Here is a 21,066-nt window from a genome sequence, read left to right as displayed (position 1 = left end):
ACGGCGCCCGTTTCTTTCTTCCATTTCTCCTGCTTATTTTATAGTCATATTGTGCAAATACTGGGGAGCTACTCTGGGTTATTCTTGATGTCATCTTTCCTTTTATCCCTTTCCCTGTCCCTGTGGAGGCAGTTGTATAATGTACATATTTGATTTGGCCATTGCAATAAAAGTAGTCTTGGATAATTGGACGCTGGTCCCCCAACAGTGTCATCATAAGCATAGCCTGCCATCCAAGGCTCTATCTTTTTCAAAACGCCACCGGCAGCCCGAACCAAAACCGTCCGTCCGTATAATATACACACAAATATCATCACACCAGTGGCCACTGCCGCATATCACACCAGTCAATGAAAAAGACCTCTAGATCGGATCACAACATGGCCAAACACATGGTAGAGAAATGGACCACTCCCAACCAAGCACGGATATCAAAGAAGCGTATATGATAGCAAATCACAGCGCAAGCATCCTCTTCTGCTCGGTGCCCACGCGACGGGTATATGTGCGGCTAACGGTGTTCCAGAAGGCGATGTACTTTTCCATGCAGTCGGTCAGGCAGGCCTGTTCGCCGGCGGACATGGAGGTTCCGGGATTGGGAACGCAGGCTTCGAAGCAGTGTTCGTTGACGTTCTATTAGAGGAGACAAGTATGTTAGCACAATATCTTGAATTACATTCTCCTGGATAAGGATGTAACGTACGGAGATCAGAGTGCGGGCGTTGCTCATAGCGGACTCGGCCTGGACCTGCTTGAAAAGGGCCTCCTTGACTTCCTTGCTGGAGGAGTCGGTGGAAGGGGAAGAAGAGCCGCCGAAGATACCCATTGTGAAAATTAGTGATGTGTGAATGTGTGTAATAGAGATGTTAGGGTCGTGGTTGTGTGGGATAATGCAAATGGTAAATGGATGGATGTAATACGTAGTATGCAGTATATAGCAGTCGATGAGACAAGATCTTTTGAGCTCCGACGGAGGTGTGGCTAGTGAGCCACAAGGAAAAAGGAAAGTAAGGTTGCTGCGCCACCGCCCCGGCAGATGTGGACACTTGGAGTTCTACACTTCCTTCCCATCGCCCAGCTAAGTTATATTATAACTACTCGGCTTTCTTTCTTGCGTCGATCTCTGATCTGTCCCCTCCTCTCCGCTTCTTCTTCTTCTTCCTCTTCCTCGTTGACTAAGTTTCCCCGGTGTTCGTTCTTTCATTTATCCTCCTTCACACCTCCATTTCCCGGATCTAGCTCTTCTATTTACTCAATTGAAATCCCCCGCTCACCCTTGGTTTTGTTGATGTCCCGGTGACAATTGACGATATCGCCTACTCTATTAGCTGCAGTCTATCTTTCACCCACACCTACACTTATCTTTCTTGCACGGTCGCTTGGCTTGGATCTTACTTAAAAGGTCTACTCTGCGCTTGTTACTCGGCAATCATGCTACTTCCGCGGCTTTCGTCCCTTTTGTGCTGGGCTGGCTTGGCCAGCGTGCCTCTGGCCAGCGCCTACGATGGTGATGACAATGTCAAGAGCATTCCGGTGTGTATGCTGCTATTTCTGGCTCTAGGGTGGTCTGCTAACTGTTGGGGATAGCTTCGCACGCACAGTCTTTCACCGGTACGTAGCTTATAGCTACAGCTAAGCCCGCGCATCATATTAATGTCTTCGCAGCCATACTTGGATTCCGACTTCCAAAGCCGCTGGTTCGATTTTGGTGGTGACACGATAGTTCGTGCTGACAAGTATGTTCGCCTGGCTTGTGGGTAGAAGGAATTGGGAGAAAGCTTATACTGAACGACTTCCTAGATACATCCGTCTTACGTCCGATCGTCCGTCGCAGCAGGGATGGATCTTCTCCCGTGTGCCTTTGACCGCGACGAACTGGGAGGTTAGTTGATGCGCTTTCCCTGGGCTTAGGATGCTTCTGATATGTGTAGATCGAGGTTGAATTCAAGATCGAAGGGTCCGGCAACTTGCACGGCGATGGCTTTGCCATGTGGCTCACCAAGCAGCGCGCCACCCAGGGTCCTGTCTTCGGTTCGACGGACAACTTCGAGGGTCTGGGTATCTTCTTCGACACGTACAAGAACAACCGTCCCGGCACTTCGTTCCCCTACGTCATGGCCATGATGGGCGACGGCCAGACTACCTACGACCAGGCTCACGATGGAAAGGCTAATGAACTGGCTGGCTGTTCTGTAAGTGTAGTGTGCAGTGATGGTGTGAATGTTAATCTAACAGTTGGTATAGGCTCGTGGTCTCCGTGGTGCCTCCATCCCTACCAAGGCCCGCTTGACTTACTTCCAGGACAAGTCCTTGACCCTGGACCTGCAGTACAAGTCCGAGGACAGCTGGATCCCCTGCTTCGAGCTGACCGCCCCCGAATACAACATCGCCATCCCGTCCGTCGCCTACCTGGGCTTCTCCGCTGAGACTGGTGAGCTTAGCGACAACCACGACATCATCTCCGTCAAGGCCCAGAACCTGTACAGCGTTGGTGGCAGCAGCGGCAGCAGTGGCAGCGGTTCCCGCTCGGGCAAGGGCCGTGACACCGGCCGTGTCAAGCGCCGTAAGCAGAAGGGCAGCTGGGGATGGTTCCTGTTCAAGACTGTTCTGTTCTTCGCTGTGGTTGTTGGAGGCTATGTTGGGTACACTGCGTACCGCACCAAGCACCGCTACTCGCGGTTCTAGATGTGGCAGAATGAGGAGATTGAGAGAGAAACAGAAGCAGAAACAGAACAGAAAATGTGTCATTTATCCTTGCATAGCCGTGTCGCGTTATATCAGTTGTATCTATCTATGATCTTGCTTGCTTCCTTGCAACGCGAAAAGTTGACGACCAACCCAGTAAACAAAGTACATAGTAGGGTATCATAACAAACGCCAACCCAAACACTATACACCAAAAGAACTCAATGGGTATAATACCATCACCAACCATACTACTAGTTTCCTTTCTTCCTCTCCTCACTCCACATCTGATCCACAATCTGAAACACCTCCGTCACACTCTTCAACACCCGCTCATCAATCCCCAACTTCCCATACCGATGTTGAATCTTATCCGGATGCCACCGCACCCTCTCCGTCTTCAACAGCCCCAGCAACCCACCACCCCCATCCCTATCCCCATCTTTATCCTCACCATCCTCATCAACCACCCTCGCACACTCCCTCATAAACTCCTCCACCTCCTTCCTCCCCACATCCCTCCTCTCCCCACTCTCAACCGGCCAAAACACCACCTCCTCAAACCTTCCCCCTTCACTTCCACCTTTAACCACCCCATCCAACTCCCCCCAACAAGCACAATACCTCCCCCAAACCCCCCTCCCCCCTCTCCTCCTCTTCCTCTCCCTCCCCCTCCTCAAACTCTCCTCGACCGCCCTCTCCCACTCCCCCCTCTCCCTCTCCCTCCTCCTCTCCTTCTCTCTCACCCTCCTCCTCTCCTCCCTCATCCTCTCCTCCTCAGCAAGCATCCCCTCCCTCGTCCGCTCCCACATCTTCCGTCGCACATACGCCGCGTACTCCTCCTCGTCCATCATCTCCAGCTCGCCATTCGGCCCCTTAGGCACCTCCGGTACTGAGTATGTGTGGATCGGTTGGCCGTAGACCGACTCCCAGTATGCGGCGCCTTCGTCGTCGCCCAGCGCGTCGAAGAGGGATTCTCGGAAGGCGGTGCTGGGGGAGAAGCGTGATGTTGTGGGCTGTGATGGGGAGGGTGGTGGTGAGGTGGTAGTGTGTTTGCGGCGGTGCGGGGCGCGGTGTTTTTTGCGTTTGGGGGAGGGGGTGCGCTGGTGGTCTTTGTGGGAGGAGGAGTGATGGTGGCGATGGCGCTTTCGGGAGGGGTCTTTGAAGCGGAATTTCGTGGGGCGAGAGTGTGCGTTGGTGGTGTCTGGTGTAGGTGAGGTTGGGGTTGTGGTTGTGTCGGGGGGTTGTGCTGGTGGTGAGGTGGTCATTTTTGTGGTAGGGTTGATGTGGGCTGGGAGATTGGGTTATTGTGAGATGTGGTAATGAAATGGTGTTTGTTAGAGCATTGCGCTGGGTGTAGAAGGTGTATAGTATTGTCTGAAAAAGAAAGAGTGTATGGTGTAGATGGTGGAGAGAAAGTGATTGATTGGAAGGAGCGACATTTCGAGGGACCTGAGTAAGCCGATCTTATCTTATCTGATCTTGAATATTTCCATATCGTTGATGATGTCATTGCTCTTGACCTTTCTTTCCTATCCATAGTACTCTTATCATTTACTGAATAGTCACTAGAGAATCTAACACCCTCCTAGTATTGTCCATCTCTCATACTAACCCCCAAACCCATCGAGGGTGGCATCAACCCACTGCACCGAACCCTGCACAGCTTACTAATCTCAAACATAACTCATCCGCAATCTCGCTCCAACCCGAGAATATCACTTCGCCGCAGCTCCAATTCATCCATCCAACTTTCTCTCTCCCAACCTCCAACCACACATCACCACGACACCCAAAACCTACCTACCCACCATGGCTCTCGTCGCCTACTCCGACTCCGAAGCCTCAGACTCAGAGCCCGAAACCACCGTCCCTCAACCCCAACAAGCCCCGAAGAAACCCACCACCACCACCACCACGACCGCAACGACAACCACCAGCACCAGCAACAACAACAACAACAACAACAACAACAACAAACTCGTCGACCGCACCAACCCCCGCAAAATCCGCGTCGCATTACCAGACATCAAACCCGAACACAACGATGACACCGATAACCCGCGCAAGAAACCCAAACTAGGCGGCAGTGGCGGCGGTGCATTCTCCGGCTTCAACTCATTCTTACCTGCGCCGAAGAAAACCACAACTACTACCACGAGCAACAACAGCGCGACGGAGAAAAAAGCGCCCGCGCGCAAGATATTCAGTCTAAAGACGGGCGCAGCGCCGGGGTTCGATCGCGAGGCGGATGCGGAGATGCGGAATGAGCGGGCGTTTGGAAACCTAGGTAATGGTAATAATAATGATGAAGATGAGACGATACCCAAGGCGGGAAGTATGAGGGATCAGGAACTGGATTTCGGGAGTGAGGACAGGAATGGGGGAGGGGAGGAGGAGACTGTACCGCAGATGAAGAAGCCAGAGGAAGTTAAGTTGAAGGGTAACCCGATGATGTTCAAGCCCTTGTCTGTGGGGAGGGCGTCGCAGCAGAAGAAGAGGAAGGCTGTTTCGGATCTGATGCCTGCTGCTGCGAATGTACGGAGGATAGAGGATGGGTTGGCGGCAGCTTCGTCTACATCTACATCTGCATCTGCATCTACAGCTACGCCTGCGGCGGCGGCAGCACCACCACCATCAAAGCCCAAAATCAGCCTCTTCTCCCTCTCCACCGACAACGACGACAACTCTACCTCTACACCCACAACCACATCAACAGCACCATCAGCAACAACCTACGAACCCCTAGTCTACACCCCGCGCAACTCCGCTCCCGCCGGGCCCTCCCCCGCCCCCGAAGACACCACCACGACACAGCAACCCACATACCAAACCACTACATCCGACAACAACAACACACTCAGCACCATCGCCGACGACCTCAACCTCTCGAAAGCCCAACGACGCCAACTCTTCGGCCGCAACGCACCTGAATCCGTCGCAGCTAGTTCCCGCGTCTTGCACTTCAACACGGACCAAGAGTACGTTACGAACCAGGAGCTGGCGCACACGGAGCTGGCGGCGCAGCAACATAACCCTGTCAGGGCGATTGCGCCGGGTAAGCATACGTTGCAGCAGTTGGTTAATGCGGCGAGTACGCAGCGTGAGGCGCTGGAGGAGAGCTTTGCTGCTGGGAGGAGGAATAAGAGAGAAGCGGGGGCGAAGTATGGGTGGTGATTACTTTTGTAGGGTATTGGATGTGTGTATAGTGTAGTGTATGTAGTTGGTGAGGTGGGGGTTGCATGGATGGAGTTTATGAGTTCTATTTGAGTTATTGATATGGAGTTTGTTTGATGGTAGTTGAGCTTTGGGTATCAGAATAGTAGTTGATATAGTCTGTCAGTCCTATGAGATGGTGGAACTACCAATCATAACCGGGAAGTTAAAGAAATAGATGCAATAAATGAAATATTCTAGATACATTCGAAGCTGTATATACATCTAAACCATAATAAGAACTATAACATGCTAACTTTTCTTCTAAACAAACAACAATAAATCAATGGTTTAAGACGACACATCTACCACCTCAGCAAACCATTGCTTCAACGCCGTGGCCAAAACAGCCGGTAACTCCCTGACATCCCTAACAACAAGGTAATAAGGGAACGGGAAACCCTCTAGATATCTCTTCATCCTCAACTTCATCTCCCCACTACCATCATCCTCAAAGCTCGCCTGACTCAGATCCAAGATCGAGCTACCCTTTACAGCATCCACAATGATAAACACAATCATAATGCGCTCCTCCTGTGCCTGGCGCACCAGCCGCTGAATAGTCTCGTGGTCTTCACAGATACCATCAGAGATGATCAGCTCCAGCTGCCAGAGGTCCGCGTTTCCACTACCGGGGGACTGCTTCCAGCGGGCCTCGCGGAAGAGGGCAATGGAGTCGGCGATGAGCTTGCGCACGTTCGTGCCGGTCTGCTGGTAGCTGAAGTGCTGGAAGACTTGGGTGCCGGCCTCGGAGGAGAAGGGCTTGCCGAACTCGTGGGCGACGCGGACGTGGTCTTCGTTGCCGAAGCCGAGGACGCAGAGATCGCCGGCTTCGAGCATGCTGAGACTCTTGGCTACTAGAGCGAGGGTTTCGAAGGCGAGTTGGCCGCTGCCGCTTTCGAGCATGGACTTGCTGTCGTCAACGGCGAGCATGATTTGGTAGTTGCGCTTCGAGGGGATGGAGCGGCGCATCCAGATCTTGTCGCGCTTGTACTGGGAGGCGATGTAGGGGATGATGCGCTTGATGTTGAGACGCTTTCCGGTGCGGAAGTCGCCGCGTAGCTTGGTGGCTAGTGTAGGGGCCAGAATGAGACGGAGTTGTTCCGTCAGGGAGAGGGAGAGGTCGGTGGTGGCTGATTCGTAGTAGGACCAGAGACGTTGGGCCTCGTCGCGGGGGGTCAGGGGAGGGAGGTTGGAAGAGAGGTGGATGGCGGCGAGATGGGCGTCGACTTCATCGAGCTCCTCGTTTAGTTCTTGTTGACCGGTAGTGTCGGTGGTCCGTTCCTGGGTCTGGGTGTTGCCAGGAATCATGGCACCGGCCATCTGTGACTCGGAGGGAAGACCCTGATCCAGCTGCATCTCATCTTCGAGCTTGTTGTCTGGGAGCTGCTGTTGGTCGTCGTCTGTGACATCCGGCAGCACGTCGTTGCCTTCGGGTTTGACGTCCGACTCGACTCCCTTGTTCTGGTCCAGAGCCTTCGCCTGTTCTTCACTGGCTTGACCCAGAGCTTGGGTGTCTGCCACGTCGTCTTGGTCGCGGAGATGTTCGAAGTCAGCGTCGGCCATGTCTGCGTCCTGGGGCATGGGATCCTCAGTCTCGCCCTCTTCTTGTTTGGAGGACTCCATGATCTCCTTCTGGCGGCGGTGCCATTGTTCGAGAACGTCACCCAGCTTCTTGAAAGCCTGCAGTTGAGGGTCGTCTGGGTTTGCATCATTCGCACCACCCTCTTCTTGGTGCCTTTGGTTCTCGTCACCCTCTTGGGCTGCACCGGTCTGCTGCTCCTTCTGGTCGGAAGGATCAGTTGAGCCGTTCTCCTGCTGTGCGTTACCAGACGCGCCCTTCTCTTGGTTCTGGTCTTGATCAGCCCCAAGGCCACCATTGACTGCTTCACTGGGAGCCACTTCCTCTCCGGCCATCTCGTTCTCGTCGCGCTGGGCCAGGAAGTCCTCTTTTTCCTCTTCAGCCTCCTCGCCGGCTTCCTCCGCCTCGTCATTGCCCTCGCCTTCATTGGTCTCGGCGGCCTCCTCGTCCGGCATGCCCTCCTCCGTCTGCTCGGGCTCCTGTTCCTCGGCGCCTTCTCCTTCCTCCATGGCCTCATCCTCGCCAACATCCTTTCCGTCCATTTGCTGCTCATTGTTCTCCTCAAGAGGGGGAAGATCGTCATCCATGCCGTCAAGGCCATCGTCACTCTCATTCTCTTCTTCGCCCTTCTCTTCGCCGTCGAGTTGCATTTCGTCCGGAAGGTCCAGGGCCTCTTCTTCCTTCGCCTGAGGATCGGTCACATCCATATCCTCACGTCCCACGGCTTCGCCTTCATCATCAGGCTTATCTTCACCTTCCTCATCTTCTTCCTCCTCCTCGTTCTCGTCCACCTCACCCTGCTCGCCTTCCTGGGCCTTCTCCTTCTCCTTCTCCTGTTTCTTCTCCTCGGCCGCCGTCTGTTCGTCAGACTCGGCCTGACCCTTGCCTTCATTGGTCTCAGTCTCCTTCTGCTTGTCGTCGTGCTCACCGTCCCACATCTTTTCATCAACAGCCGTAGCATCGAGATCATCAACACTGCCGACTTCCTCGTCAATGTCGCCATCTTCCTCTTCGTCGCCGCTTTCATTGTCTTCCTCGTCGCCTTCTTTCCGCTCGCCTTCTTCGCCCTGCATTTCCTCATTGTCCATGTTCACTGCGTCTTCTGAGTTTTCGAGGTCCTCGGTAGACTCGCCCTTTTGCTCCTGAGCAAGCTCCGACAGATCCTCGTCATCTCCAACATCTTTGCTGATGTCTTCAGCACCTTCACCCTCTCCCAGACCAGTGCCGCTCTCGAGCTTGCCGGATTTGCTCTCCTCCGTAGAAGCTTCTGCGGGACTACAGAAGCCTTCGGAAGCGATTTGAGCGAAGCACTTGGTGAGAATGTAGGACATTTTGCAGGTCTCTCGGTGTACAACCAAGTAGCGATCCACAACATCTTTGCTGATATGGAAGTACTTGTGCATGATAGGCAGCAAGCTCGTCACAAGTGCGACCGCAAATGGAATGCCAGAACCTGAGCCAGCCTGGATGTGCTGCAATTGATCAAGAACAGATTCAAGCGAGGATTTGATGCCAGAGATATGAAGGGCCTTCAAGGATTTGACGAAGAACTCGTCACTCCGCGCCAGAGAACCAGGATTGGCAAGCGAGGAAGGAATCTCCTTCAATTTCTGGAGGCTGACAAGGATTCTGTCAACAGCTGCAACGAGACCCGCATCGAATTTCTCAAGGGATACGGTGGTCTCATCAAGTTCACAGTCTGGAGACATCACGTTGACCTTCACCCAAGGGACTATTTGGCCAAGCACAAAGGTCAGGTCAGGACGTTCTTCAGCCCATCTTGTGAGGTTGCTGCTCAATTGTTCAAGGGATGCAGAAGCCTCCTGGACAGTGTCCCTGTACAACTGCGAGGAGACACCGTGTGGTAGCTGAGGAAGATTACCCAGAGAAGTCTTCAACCGATCGAATGTGCCCTTCCAAGTCTGCAGGCCATCTAAGATACTTCTCGAACCGATGCCAGAGAACTTGGCGTGCAGACCAATAACAGTGGCGGCAAGTCCAAGTACAGGCGTCAGCCATGCCACTGCCCTCGTTACCTCGACTCTCTCAATCGGGAACTGTGGGTGATCCTTGGAAATAGAAGAGCAGCCAGAATTCCAGAGGTTCGAAACCTTCAGAAGTGTCGACTGTAACGCTGTCAGATCGGTAAGCGCTGGTGAGATCGACGCTCTCTGCTTCCGGGCGAGGAACAACAAGTGTTCGATAGACCCCGAACTCCTGGAAACTTCAACATTACTGAGATCTTCCGCATAGTTGTGTGCCGCCACACGAACGCGAGGAAGCAAGTCCAAGAACCTATGGTAGTACAAGTCGGAACTCTTAGCCAGCTGCGATAGCACAGAGTCGGCTTCCAAGGCTGGACTGGAGGCAAGGATCTGTGCAATAGATGCTTGGGTTTCGATCAAACTGGTACTCGCGCTACGCTTCACTCCCATATCCATGAGTCGCCGCAAGGTATCCGCGTAGAAACGGCGCTTCTGGACTTTGAGATGCTGGACATCCTCTGTATTCTCCTCAGTGAGAGTCTTCGGCGTCCGCGACTTGAACTCCTGGATACTCTCGATGACATCCTTGACAAAGCCGTCGAGATCTTCTGCGACGTCAAACTCGGCGGGAATCGAGGTATAAAGTTGCATCATGCTGCTAGCAGTCGCATCGGGGTTCTTGAATCGCGGGGGTCTATCGGTCCAGACTCCTTCCTTCTGGCACATTGCGAGTGCTTCAGGGAACACGCGTGAGGCTATGACAACATCATTTTGGGTAACTCCGCTGTCATCGTTATTATCCGGCATGTCCTGTTCCACGATGGGTTGCGCCGATTGCCCCAGGGCTTCACGGTATTTGCGGACCAGCTTGAACAACTTGGTGTGTGAGCGGCGTGCGCTTTCTTTGAGTGCGACAATATTGGTATCTTTCCAGCTAGCCAACTGAATCTGCTCCTTGATATCCTTCTCGAGGGCTGCCCGCTTCTCCACCAGCTGCTTGTGCACAATAGGTTCGAATTGCTTGTAGCGCACAATGAAGTTGTCCAAAGCAGAGATAAGCTGTTTCAAAGCCGGCATATCCTGGACATAGAGCAAGAGCAGAGACTGGAAATTCTTGACAAGTTGTAGGCGCTCACTGTACTGTCCCAGGGTCGTCGAGTTAAAGAACTGCTCCAACGTAGCAGTAATCTCTTGCACGTGTTCGCTCATCTCCATCTGGCCGGACTCTGCAATTTGCATGGGGGCCCGAATGATAGCCTCATAGGCGATGAACCACCATGAGCCTACATCCTGGGTGCATTTTTCGTTCTCGATGTCCAAAAGCTTCGCCCACGTGGATAGCTCAAGTCGTCGCCAGCCGATGATCAATGCGGTGATCTCCTCATACACAGACGCAGCCGAATATTCTCTGCTCGCTACGAGCTGCCATTCATGAACAAGTGCATGAAGCTTTTCGACCTTGGTAATGAACTTGGCGACAGGCTCAGTGTGCTTGAATTGGAGAATCTCTCTGCAACACTGGATGACGTCCTCCAACACAGCATGGTCGGGCCAGGCCTTCTGAATCTGAGTGAACCGAGCCTTCGTTGACAAAGTCAAGGTCACCAGCTTCTTTGCTTCGGCTATGTTCGCATCCACATAGAAGTTATATTTGGCTGCTGGCTGATTCTGACCTGTGTTGATAGAGTCTTCCAGAAGCAAGAGGACACCTGAGAGCTGATCCTTAGGATCCACATTCGGTACGCTGAGAGTGTCCTCTGACCACTTAGATCCCAGTAACAGGGAAGCTTGCTTGACGTAAGTTGACAAAGCTTCCTCACGATCTTCCGATTGGAACAGTTTGGCATGCAATGATGCAAGCCTGATCGAGATAGCCTTCGGATCGTAGCGAGCCGGACCTTGGCCTTCTTCCTCCTCTGCATCTTGATCATAGGTGGGGAACAGCTGACGTAGTTCATTTTCATCGACCTCCTCGCTATCTTCCCAAGAGCCCTTGTAGTGGTAGAACTCGGACTTCCTTGCCTCATCTTCTTGATCTTCGCGCAGCTTGGTTTTCCATAGAGCGTGGAACTGCTCGAAAAGGCGGCGTAGAGTATCACGCCCAGCCTGGGTCCGAATAACCCCCGGGTCCGCATTCTCAGCCAATCTCAACGAGGAAAGTTCATGGAACCACAGATCCGTGTTGACGGTCGAGCTGGCTGCCGACCTAAGCTCTGAATTAGGATGGATCATTCCTCCGAGGAATGGCGTAGTCTCCTTAACAGCATTCAGTATCTGAAGGTCACTTGATTCTCCAGATGGAGTCGAAGAAAGGTAGAGACCCATGTCCAGAATCTGAAGGAACCGGACAACAGGTGTCGTAATGTCATCGTAGGAGCGGTAGTTTGTACTGAGGCGGTGGCTGAGCTGGCGAACATTATCACGCAGCAAACCAAGCATCCTCTGCTTTTCGCCCTGGTTTTCACTGGCCGAAACGATTTGCTCGGGGTGCCTTTCAAGCACCGACTTTACCAGACTTGAAAACTCCCCATGGAGCAGATTAATCTCGGAGATCGGAGGTCTGCTGACAGAAGATGGAGGCGGTGCCGAACCAAGATCGTGCAGTTCCTTTTGCAAAAGTTCAACCCGTATGTTCGAAGTCTGGCCAGAGAAGCCAACCTCGAAGGAAGTGATAGCTTCAGCCTTTGCCGTAAGCTCCGACGAGCGTTGCGTGTGTCGCTTCCTCTGCACAACCAAGCCCAATGAAGGATCAAAAGGCTTATCTGGGACAAAGAGGCGCAGGAAGATGACAGCCAGTTGAACGATTGCGGCTCCAGCGCTTTGTACCGGAGCTTCGCCAGCTTGTGTATCGGCTGCTAGCGAGGCAATCAGCCTGGGAAGGTCCTCTTGTACGAATCGCCTGAAATAGTGTTCTTTAGGCAGGTTCGCTGCCGCCCGAAGTTCTTGCACTGCCGGGCCAGCATATCGACCAGTCTCTTCGACTGCGCGAAGAATGCTAGTCAACGCCTCCAAAGACTGAGGCTCAAGGAACTCTCTGTGCACGAAGACAAGCTCCAGTGTGAGCCTTGCCAGGACCTGCCGTAGAACCTTGAACTGGTCCAAACCAATCTCTCGGGTTGTCAGAGTCAACGCCTGAGAAAGAGTCTTCTTCTCTACCTCCAATGCATTCATCTGGCCCAAGCTCGTAGAGCCAACGAAAGCCAATCTCTCCAGCAGCGATAGTGAGATTGTGCCGCTAATGGCCGATCCGAACACAGAGGGATTTTCGGATCCTGAGAACAAGGAAATCTTGTGAAGGAGGTTAGGTATGGGACTCTGGAAACTCGACCCATCCAAGGGCCGTGCAGCACGGCTGGCAAGTAAAGGCAGGATAGCTCGCACAACCTGGTCATCACCAGCTTGACCCTTGCATAGAGAAGCGATATCGTTGTACTGGCACAAAGTCTCAAAGCTAGTCGAGAAATAGGGGCGCAGTGTTGGATCGGCGTCTTGAACGCAAGCTGCCAATTCGGCGACCGTTTGTCGGAGGACCTAGAATCCATTAGTTTCAAGTGCAAATGAAACAGCAAAATGCGGAAGAACATACTTGTGTGGGATATCCTTCATCAGAACCGTTCCGGAGAATAGCTTCCTGGCCGGCAATGAGAGAGTTGCGCACCTGGCTCAATTGAGCTAAGTCCAGGTGAGTTTTCGTCGCAACCTGGGTAAATTCAGAGGCAACGCTCTCTAATTCGAGCAGCGACGTCAGTTGGCTTTGCGTCGAAGGGGTTACTGGTCTCCATGACTCCCAAAGCCGTTGCATGCTTAGGCCTGTGGTCAACGCCCAATTCTCTTGGAACCGATCAAGGGCTTGGGAGAACGCGAAAGCAAGCTTCTTCAATGGCGCCCACGTGTCTACTAGCGAAGCGCACAATTCCTTGCCAATCTGTAGATAGATTTGGAATTCACCCTGGTCCAGGTCATGGGCAGCTGTCATTGCGAGTACATCTTTGATGAAGTCGATGATAGCTCGGAGAGCTCGCACCATTTCGGGGGCCTGAAGAACGTCATGGTCGAGGTTCTGAATGAAATCGTACATGGCTTGGCCGCAGTCAGATAGGAACGGGCCAACCGGCTGCGTTGTATCTTTCATCAGAGAGGGTATCCTTCCAGAAGCCAATGACCGCTGGAGGCGACTCATTTGACTTGGCTTGAGCTGTTTTCCTGATTCGTCGGCTTGCAGCAAGTCTTGTCTAAGGCGATGTAGGTCAAGCTTGTATTCTTGCAGGTAGGCTAAAATCATGAGCCACACCAAAGGCACACCTTGGTGCAGGATGGAAGCCAACGGTTCGTTTACCAGAGGGTGAAGAGGCTGCAGCCTTCCTTGAATAGCAAAAGAAGCTCGGCCAAGCATGACTTCCTTCTTGGTGCTCTCGAAAGGTTTGCTTGACGAGTTATCATGTATGGCAGAAACATAGCGATCTAAGGCCAAAGAGAAGGGCTCTCTCGCGATATCTGAGCCGTATTGCGGCGTGAGCTTGAGTGCCCGCTGAAGATATGACAGGTCTGAGAATGAAAGATGGTCGAGGCACACTTCATGGAGGTTGTCGGTATTGCCCTCGCTAGGCAAGGACAAATCCATTTCCCAGACCGACCGAAGGCGATACAGAGAAGATTGGTGGGTGTATGAAGGCATCGACGTGGCGATAATATCATTGTTATCCTGAGACAAGAAGCATATCTCAACACATCGGTTCCGCATGGCTCGAGACAGCTCACCATGGCGAGGGTCCATCGTCAGGAACAGTCTGAAATTAGGGTGAGGCCTGATGATGCGGGCATTTCCATCCTCAGTGCGTTGCTCGTTCAGGATGAGAGCTCCGTTTGGCTCCGTAAGAGAGTTCAGCCTATCCAGAACCGATGGGTTGCAGAGATTGGCGTTGTCGAGAACAACCCACTGTCCATGTTGAACGGCTTGTGTTAATACTCCCTCGGTCCACTCAAATCCCACCTTCATGCTATCAGACTGCTTAGTGACTGTCAGCAAATGCTGAGCATGGTTGAAAAGCTTCTCCAGTGCATCATGGGGCCATGATTGGCAGAGAGTCTGCAGTGACGAGCATACAGCATCTAACTGGACATCTGGACTTTGTAGTTGCTCGTAAAGTGCCAGGAAAGCGGGAGCTGCAGCCGCCAGATCACTGCCTGTATAGGCAGAGATAACATGGCGTCGGAGGAAGACCGCGATTTGTTGCACAAGGGATGAAATTTCTCTCTTGTAGTCGATCTGCTCAAATCCACCAACCAAGTCCATCGTATCAGTATCCGCGCTCAATGCTAGCTCGACTAAACTAGCACCATTCAGGGCAGCAAGCTTTCTAATGAGGGTCGTCTTGCCACAGCCAGATGAGCCCACCAGAATACTAGGCCAAGACTGCTCTATGCACAACATGAGTGACTCTAGGACGGGGAGGTCTCCTGGAAGTATCCTCATTTGGGGGCTGGCTGTCTCCTGCAACAGCAAGTCTCGCTGCATGATCCCGAGTCCGACTTGTATGTACTCCGTTGTCAGATTGTGGTAGTAGCTCTTCGCATGCGTTGAAGCGTCACTGAAAACCGTCTTGTACAACTTGGAGACCAACTGCCGATCTTCCTCGCTCCTAAACCGCTGAGAGATGATAACTTCCAGGAAGCTCTGGGTAGGTATCTGCAAGCTGTCACGGTCTGCCAACTGGAGCCATCTTTGAATGTCTCGCAGGTTAACCTCCCAAGGGCCGCCGATAGCGCCTAACCGTCGCTCCTGGATAGCTTTGTTGAGGAGAGACACGAACTCAACTAGTCCTTCGGTTTGATGAGCAGGACTGCCCGGGAAAAGCTTGGCGCAAATCCTCTTCAAATCAGTATCTGTGAAGCTGTCGGCATAGACCACGGTAAATCGGTTGACAAAAGAAGCAGGAAGACCCTTTCTACCGCCACCTTGATGATGAGGGTTTTGCGCGGCGAAGAGAACAAAGTTGGGATGTCTCTTAAAAGTTTGGTCAAGCTCGGCGACATATACCATTTGACGGTGATCCAAGCAAGCATTAAGACCCTCAAGGACCGACTGCGAAGCTAAGTTCATCTCATCCAACAGGACCCAGTCACCGCGTTGCATTGCCTGTAAAAATGGCGCGTCTCGCCAGGCAAATTGTCCGACGTCACCTCCTTCGACAGGGACGTCTGAGCCGAAAAGATCAGTAAGATCCGTCTGCTCTGAAAGGTTGATACGCGTAAGCGGTTTTCCAAGGGCTCTCGCAAGCGCTGTGACGAGCGTTGTTTTTCCAACACCTGGACTACCCTCAAGCAGAATAGGCTTGGGCAGCTGTAAGCCTCTAGCGATGCGCACAGAGTTAGCGATCGTAGTGGGTGCGTCCATGATGAATTCGGGATCGGGCATTGAGTCGCTGTTCATTGGCAGGCAGAATGGCCCAACACGCAGAGATGAGCCTTCAATATCGACGCTTGATCGCTGCCGATAGATCGCCGATGCATCGACATCAAAAATCTCACGTAGCTTGTCAAGACATAATTGACGGTTGCCATCGAGATTATGCAACGCTGTCGCAAGCATAGCTGCAGGGTTCGCACCCAAAGTGTCTATGAAAACCATAGCTGCACCTTGGACGATGGAAAAGAGAGTGTCCGAGCTTTGGCACTTATTGACAAAGTCAACCCAAGCAAGAAGGTCACGCAGAGAGAGGGATGAAGTGGAAGAGTTTTGGAACACTCCCTTGAACCATTTTGCGAACTGTAGCATCCCCTTGGGTAATTGCTCTGTGCCCAAGTCCAGCTTCCTCTGTAGAATCGGTAGGATGTCCTCGTCTTCGGACAGTTGGGGCGCCCAGATCTCGGTCATTCGATTCCGAAGAGCTGCCGAAAGTTCGCGCTTTCCATAGTCACCACCAGGATTCATTGTAGATAGAAACTGGAATCCTTCGTCGGCAACAACCATAGAATCTATCGGGCCCTTTTCTGCAAGCAATATCGAACGATGAGGCTCGAGAACACTGTTCAATCTTTCCAAGACAGAATCGTCTGCCAGAGAGATTTCATCTAGCAGGAAAAATTGGCCCGTCTTCATTGCAGTTATCAGACTTCCATCGGACCACTCGAATAGAGCATTCGAGCGAGCCACATTTCTCTCAATGCGCGAGACCAATTCGGCATCATAAGATTGCAGTTGGTCTACGTTCAAAGCACCAAAGGCTTGCTTCAGTTCCTCGAGAGATTCTAAATGTGCGCTCTCCGGGAAAAGGCTTTGCAAGTCACTGAGCAATTGGCTCTCAATTGCTGCCCTGTTTCTTACGGGTCGTTGAGCTCCTATCAGGTCTCCCGTCTCGAGATTAACGTGGGCATTGACAATCAATAATTCTTTCTTGTAAATCTCTGCAACTGCCTGGCAAAGCTGGGTCTTTCCGCATCCAGTTTCGCCAACAAGCAGAGTGGGCTCATTGTTCTCGATCGCAGTGGCAACGAGTACGAAAAGCCTCCTCATTGCCTTCGTCCACACAACGCCAGGGGCCAGCTGAGCAAGATGGGAGGCACGCTTTTCCATCTCAGAGGAACTGTAAATAACATCCTCGTCGATCTTGACCCTCATCACTTCTTCAATCACGCCCTTCACAGCAGCTCTTTCTTGCGGATTTCGGACCCGCTCCGCGAGGAGCATGAAACCATTAATCGCCAATTGCTCCCGATCATCTGCTCGGCGCAGCGCCCATCGGAAAAGATCACGCAGGGTAGCAAAACTATTCTTTTGTTCAAATAGCCTGTTTGCCTGGCGTAACAAGGACAGCTTCCGGTACACAGAGACGATTCTAGTGCAAAAAGAGGGGGCAATCTGAGACCGCTCTTTCAGAATGTATTCTAACTCGCTCTCCGGTATGTCATCGAAGTGCAACTCCAAGAATCGATTTCGGAAGGCACGCGACAAAACCTTGCGACCACCGTAGAGGCCGGCAGGGTTTTGGGTCGCAAAGAGCATGAAGTTAGGATGAGGGTGCACTACTTCCTGCGTTTCGGGGATGAAAAGTTCGCGGTTGTCATCAAGAAGCCGGTTCATTGCTTCCAGTACGTCAGAAGGGGCCAGGTTCAGTTCATCCAAAACAATCCAGTATCCGTTTCTGAGTGCCTCGACAAGGACACCTTCTTGATAACGAAGTGTCCCGTCATCACTGGAGACATATGTTCCTAGATATTCTTGGAGATCGGTATGCTCATGGTTGTTGATACGAACAAACTTGTTTCCTGATACCTTGGCAAGATATTCGATCATACTCGTCTTTCCTGCAGAGGTCGGGCCTTGGAGCAAAACAGGGAATCGCCGGGTGGAGCTAGCTCTCACCAAGTTCTTCAAGTTCTTTTCGATGAAAGGCGTAATGATGTAGTGAGGCTGCTCTTCGGGGGTTAGGTGACCACGGCGCATCCAGTAATGCTTGAATTGGACATAGTCATTGCCGTCAGTTGGTGGTCGTGGCGTCTGATTTAGAAGACCTCTGGCATTTTTGACATTGCTGAATAAATGTCTCTCGAGAAGTGGTGCTAGCAACCTCTCCGAATCTTGGCTGAGCACAGTCAGGAAGCTCATAGAATAGCCTTCATACATTGCTCGACGCAGCCCATAGACGTGAGCATGATCAGCAACATAGATTAAAGCTCGGACGAGCGTTCTGATGCTGAAATGGGGGCGCTGTCCAGCACCATCAGTGAGTTTGTTCTCGCTGCTGAGCTTCTTAGTCTCCATGTAAAGTTGAGCTAGATCCGGGACGGCTCTGGAATCCGTCATAGCCAAGTCACCAAGGTATTTGTGAATTAAAGCCAGGAGATCATCCAAATCACTGTCCGGCGACTGGACATAAAATTCAGTGAACCGAGACCGGAGACCAGGGGGCAGGTCCTTCTTCCCTGCGTCTGTTGCAGGGTTCATCGCGCCGAAGATGCGGAATTCGGGATGTCCAAAGACTCGTTCCACATCACCAGCCTCAGAAAGTAGTACGGATGGAGAGCCTTCACTCCCATGGTGCAGAAGACTGGCAATATTTTCGAGCGTGTCAGGCGACGCCAGGTTAACTTCATCAAGAAGAACCCACTCCCCGTTCCGCAGGGCCCGAACAATTTTACCTTGAACAAAAGCAAATGCAAACTTGGCATCTCCCTGTGACACTTGAGACTCGAAATCGTTCAACTGTGCCGAGAACCTTTCCCATCTCTGCCGCAAGAACTGATACTTTGGTGAATCCAGTTTTCTCTTCTTCGTCGGTTGCTCCTCGGCACCAGGGGTACCGCCGCTCGATTTGAAGACGCCGTCAGCCAAGCGAACGGCTTCATGCCATAAATTGACTAGGCGTACCCAGTTTCCTGAAGCAACACTTTTACCAACAGACTGGAGGAACTTTTGGTTCTTCTTGGCAGAAAACGTCAGTTCAAACAAGGACACGAACTCGTCATGCATGGGCACAGCCATAGTCCGGATATTCACAGGCTTGAAACCTCCCAGGAGATCAGAGCTTTCACTCTGTTGTGACAAGTTCACAACCGTCAGCTTCTGACGCATCAAGGTAGCCAGCTGCTGAATCACAGTCGTTTTACCAATACCAGTTTCTCCAACAAGGAGGACAGGTTCTGCCATCTGGATAGCAGCCGCGACCTGTTCCATTAGACCTAAAGCAGCCCTTGTGGAGGCAAAACGAGACGAAGCAGCGGCAGCCTTTGATGCCGAACCTCCCGGGACCTTGATCTTGCGACAAACCTCCCTTCCAAGGGTTATGCTGTTTCCCTGGTCTGAATACGTCGGCGTGCGTTCGTGCAGACAAAAACGTGCCCGTTGCGGTGAAATCTGAAGAGCCTCGGAAACAACCAACGCAAGGGTGTCTGCTGTATTCTTCTCGGGAATATATTTCAAGAAGACATCGACAAAATCCAGGAAAATCTCGTCCTCGGCACCCTCCGGCGTCGCTTCGTAGCCAGTCTTAGCACCAAGGCGTTGCAGCCGCCTGTGCATCCGGCTGCAAAGCTTGACAAGATCACGGAGTCCTGGCGTGCGTCCTTGGGAGCTTTTGATTGCAAGACTGCCATGGAAGGAAGCACAAAGCCTTTGGTAGACATCCATGATTGTCCGAACCCGGGACTCAAGCAGAGGGAACTTTTGCGTGATTACCTCACGAACTTCGTCTATGGTTAGAGAATCGATTTGTACTCTCTGCCATAGCCTGCTGCCCAGGATGTTGGTGCTTGGGGCGATTTCTTCGCCGGCAATGTTGTAAGACGATTTCATGGTGGCAATGATCTTGAAACCTTCGGCGCACTTGATCCTTTCCCTTCTACTAGCGATGGTCAACTCTCCCCTTTCGATGATTGGCAGGATAAGCCCGATGACTTCAGAAGGGGCACGGTCCAGATCCTCGATCAAGATCCAGCGGCCCTCTCTTGCAGCCTTGGTGAGGACACCAGGCTGCCACGAGAACGATCCTGTGGCAGGAGATGTAGAGTACATTCCGAGAAGACTCTTCGCATCAGTCTGCTCGTTCAAGTGTAGTGTAACCATCGATTCAGACTGACCCATTGTCGCTGCAACATCGTTAATCAATGTGGTCTTTCCGGAGTTGGGCAAGCCGGTCAAGAGTAAAGGCTCAGGAGCGATTAAGGCTGCCGCGATCTTCCGCAAGTTACCCACAGCTGTAGGCGTTCTCACAATTGAGGACGGCGGAGGTGATGTGCCCTGCTGGCGGGGTATGAGCACACCACAGACCTCAGCGGTTCGAGCGGTGAAGTAGTCTCTCAATGCCTCGATTTGTGACAGGCTCTCCGAAGCAGACCTGGAAGATCTTGCAAGTTGGACTTGCTTCTCCAGGACATTCCACCGGCGTTCCTCCCACAACCCGAGGCAGCGGTAGTCGATGGTGATACCTTCCCATTCCCCCTCAATAATGTTGTCTGCAAACTTTGCCCTGATTATATCCTCCGTCGCAGCATCGGCTGCCCTCATGTACATAGCAAAGCATCGAATCGCCAGATAACTCACGGACGGGTCTCCGTGGCGGAACAGGGTCTGGAGTTGTGAAGGCGATACGGCTTTCGAAAAGGTTTCTGTGTCGTAGGAAAGAAGTCGGAAAATCGCTATCAATAGGGCTCGGAGGGTGGCATCATTCATTTGAGAAAGCGTTAGCTCATCGGACGTAGCCAAAGCCGACAGAGGTCCAGCCCGAGACATGGCATATTGGCTTGCAAAGGAACGCAGATATGGCGCGAGCGGAAGTATGCGCGAAAATGCGGATAGAACATCGGTTTGATCGACTTGGGACTCCGACAGAAGCCAACGGGCTGCCAGGTCCACGAAAATCGGTTCGTACAGGCAAAAGAAGCTTTCCGTGCATCTTTGCCTCAACGCGCCCACCGCAAGCGCATTCAGGTACTGAGTCCCCGATGCGGTGCGAATGAGTTCCGCAATCTCATTCGGGAGCTGTTGAAACAGCTGGGACTCGTTAAGAGTCCCCTCGTAGGAGGGTCTAGCATTCATGCTGAGCCCTGCCGCCAAAGGAACTCTGGATGATGAGAGGGGAAAGAAGAAGAGGCACGCCAATT

General features: G+C 52.3%; 5 protein-coding genes across 5 annotated transcripts; 2 read left to right on the top strand and 3 right to left on the bottom strand.

Annotated features, from left to right (window-relative positions):
- Positions 1-104: 104 nt before the first annotated feature.
- On the bottom strand, positions 105-931 carry tim13 (protein translocase subunit TIM13). The gene is made up of 2 exons (XM_025679267.1): positions 704-931; positions 105-633 (listed from the first exon to the last, which is right to left on the bottom strand). The coding sequence occupies exons 1-2, from the start codon at positions 824-826 to the stop codon at positions 457-459; spliced, it is 300 nt and encodes a 99-aa protein (XP_025543948.1). The 5' UTR covers positions 827-931; the 3' UTR covers positions 105-456.
- Positions 932-1,087: 156 nt separating this feature from the next.
- On the top strand, positions 1,088-2,832 carry BO79DRAFT_187377 (legume-like lectin family protein). Its single transcript, XM_025680539.1, has 6 exons — positions 1,088-1,533; positions 1,588-1,611; positions 1,666-1,736; positions 1,801-1,882; positions 1,932-2,192; positions 2,245-2,832. The coding sequence occupies exons 1-6, from the start codon at positions 1,432-1,434 to the stop codon at positions 2,683-2,685; spliced, it is 981 nt and encodes a 326-aa protein (XP_025543947.1). The 5' UTR covers positions 1,088-1,431; the 3' UTR covers positions 2,686-2,832.
- A 107-nt stretch (positions 2,833-2,939) lies between these two features.
- Positions 2,940-4,061, bottom strand: BO79DRAFT_284630 (uncharacterized protein; the record flags this gene model as incomplete). The annotated part of the gene is made up of 1 exon (XM_025688267.1): positions 2,940-4,061. Exon 1 carries the CDS (start codon positions 3,951-3,953, stop codon positions 2,940-2,942), a length of 1,014 nt encoding a protein of 337 aa, XP_025543946.1. The 5' UTR covers positions 3,954-4,061.
- A 376-nt stretch (positions 4,062-4,437) lies between these two features.
- Positions 4,438-5,964, top strand: BO79DRAFT_206886 (PRCC domain-containing protein). Its single transcript, XM_025682061.1, has one exon. The coding sequence runs from the start codon at positions 4,498-4,500 to the stop codon at positions 5,860-5,862; it is 1,365 nt and encodes a 454-aa protein (XP_025543945.1). The 5' UTR covers positions 4,438-4,497; the 3' UTR covers positions 5,863-5,964.
- A 183-nt stretch (positions 5,965-6,147) lies between these two features.
- Positions 6,148-21,020, bottom strand: BO79DRAFT_284628 (AAA family ATPase midasin). The gene is made up of 2 exons (XM_025688266.1): positions 13,055-21,020; positions 6,148-12,999 (listed from the first exon to the last, which is right to left on the bottom strand). Exons 1-2 carry the CDS (start codon positions 20,999-21,001, stop codon positions 6,193-6,195), a joined length of 14,754 nt encoding a protein of 4,917 aa, XP_025543944.1. The 5' UTR covers positions 21,002-21,020; the 3' UTR covers positions 6,148-6,192.
- Between the last annotated feature and the right edge of the window lie 46 nt (positions 21,021-21,066).

This window comes from Aspergillus costaricaensis (assembly GCF_003184835.1).
Source record: "Aspergillus costaricaensis CBS 115574 unplaced genomic scaffold BO79scaffold_3, whole genome shotgun sequence".
Classification (NCBI taxonomy): Eukaryota; Fungi; Ascomycota; class Eurotiomycetes; order Eurotiales; family Aspergillaceae; genus Aspergillus; species Aspergillus costaricensis.
Note: the sequence above shows the minus strand (reverse complement) of the source record. Positions and strands in the feature narration are given on the sequence as shown.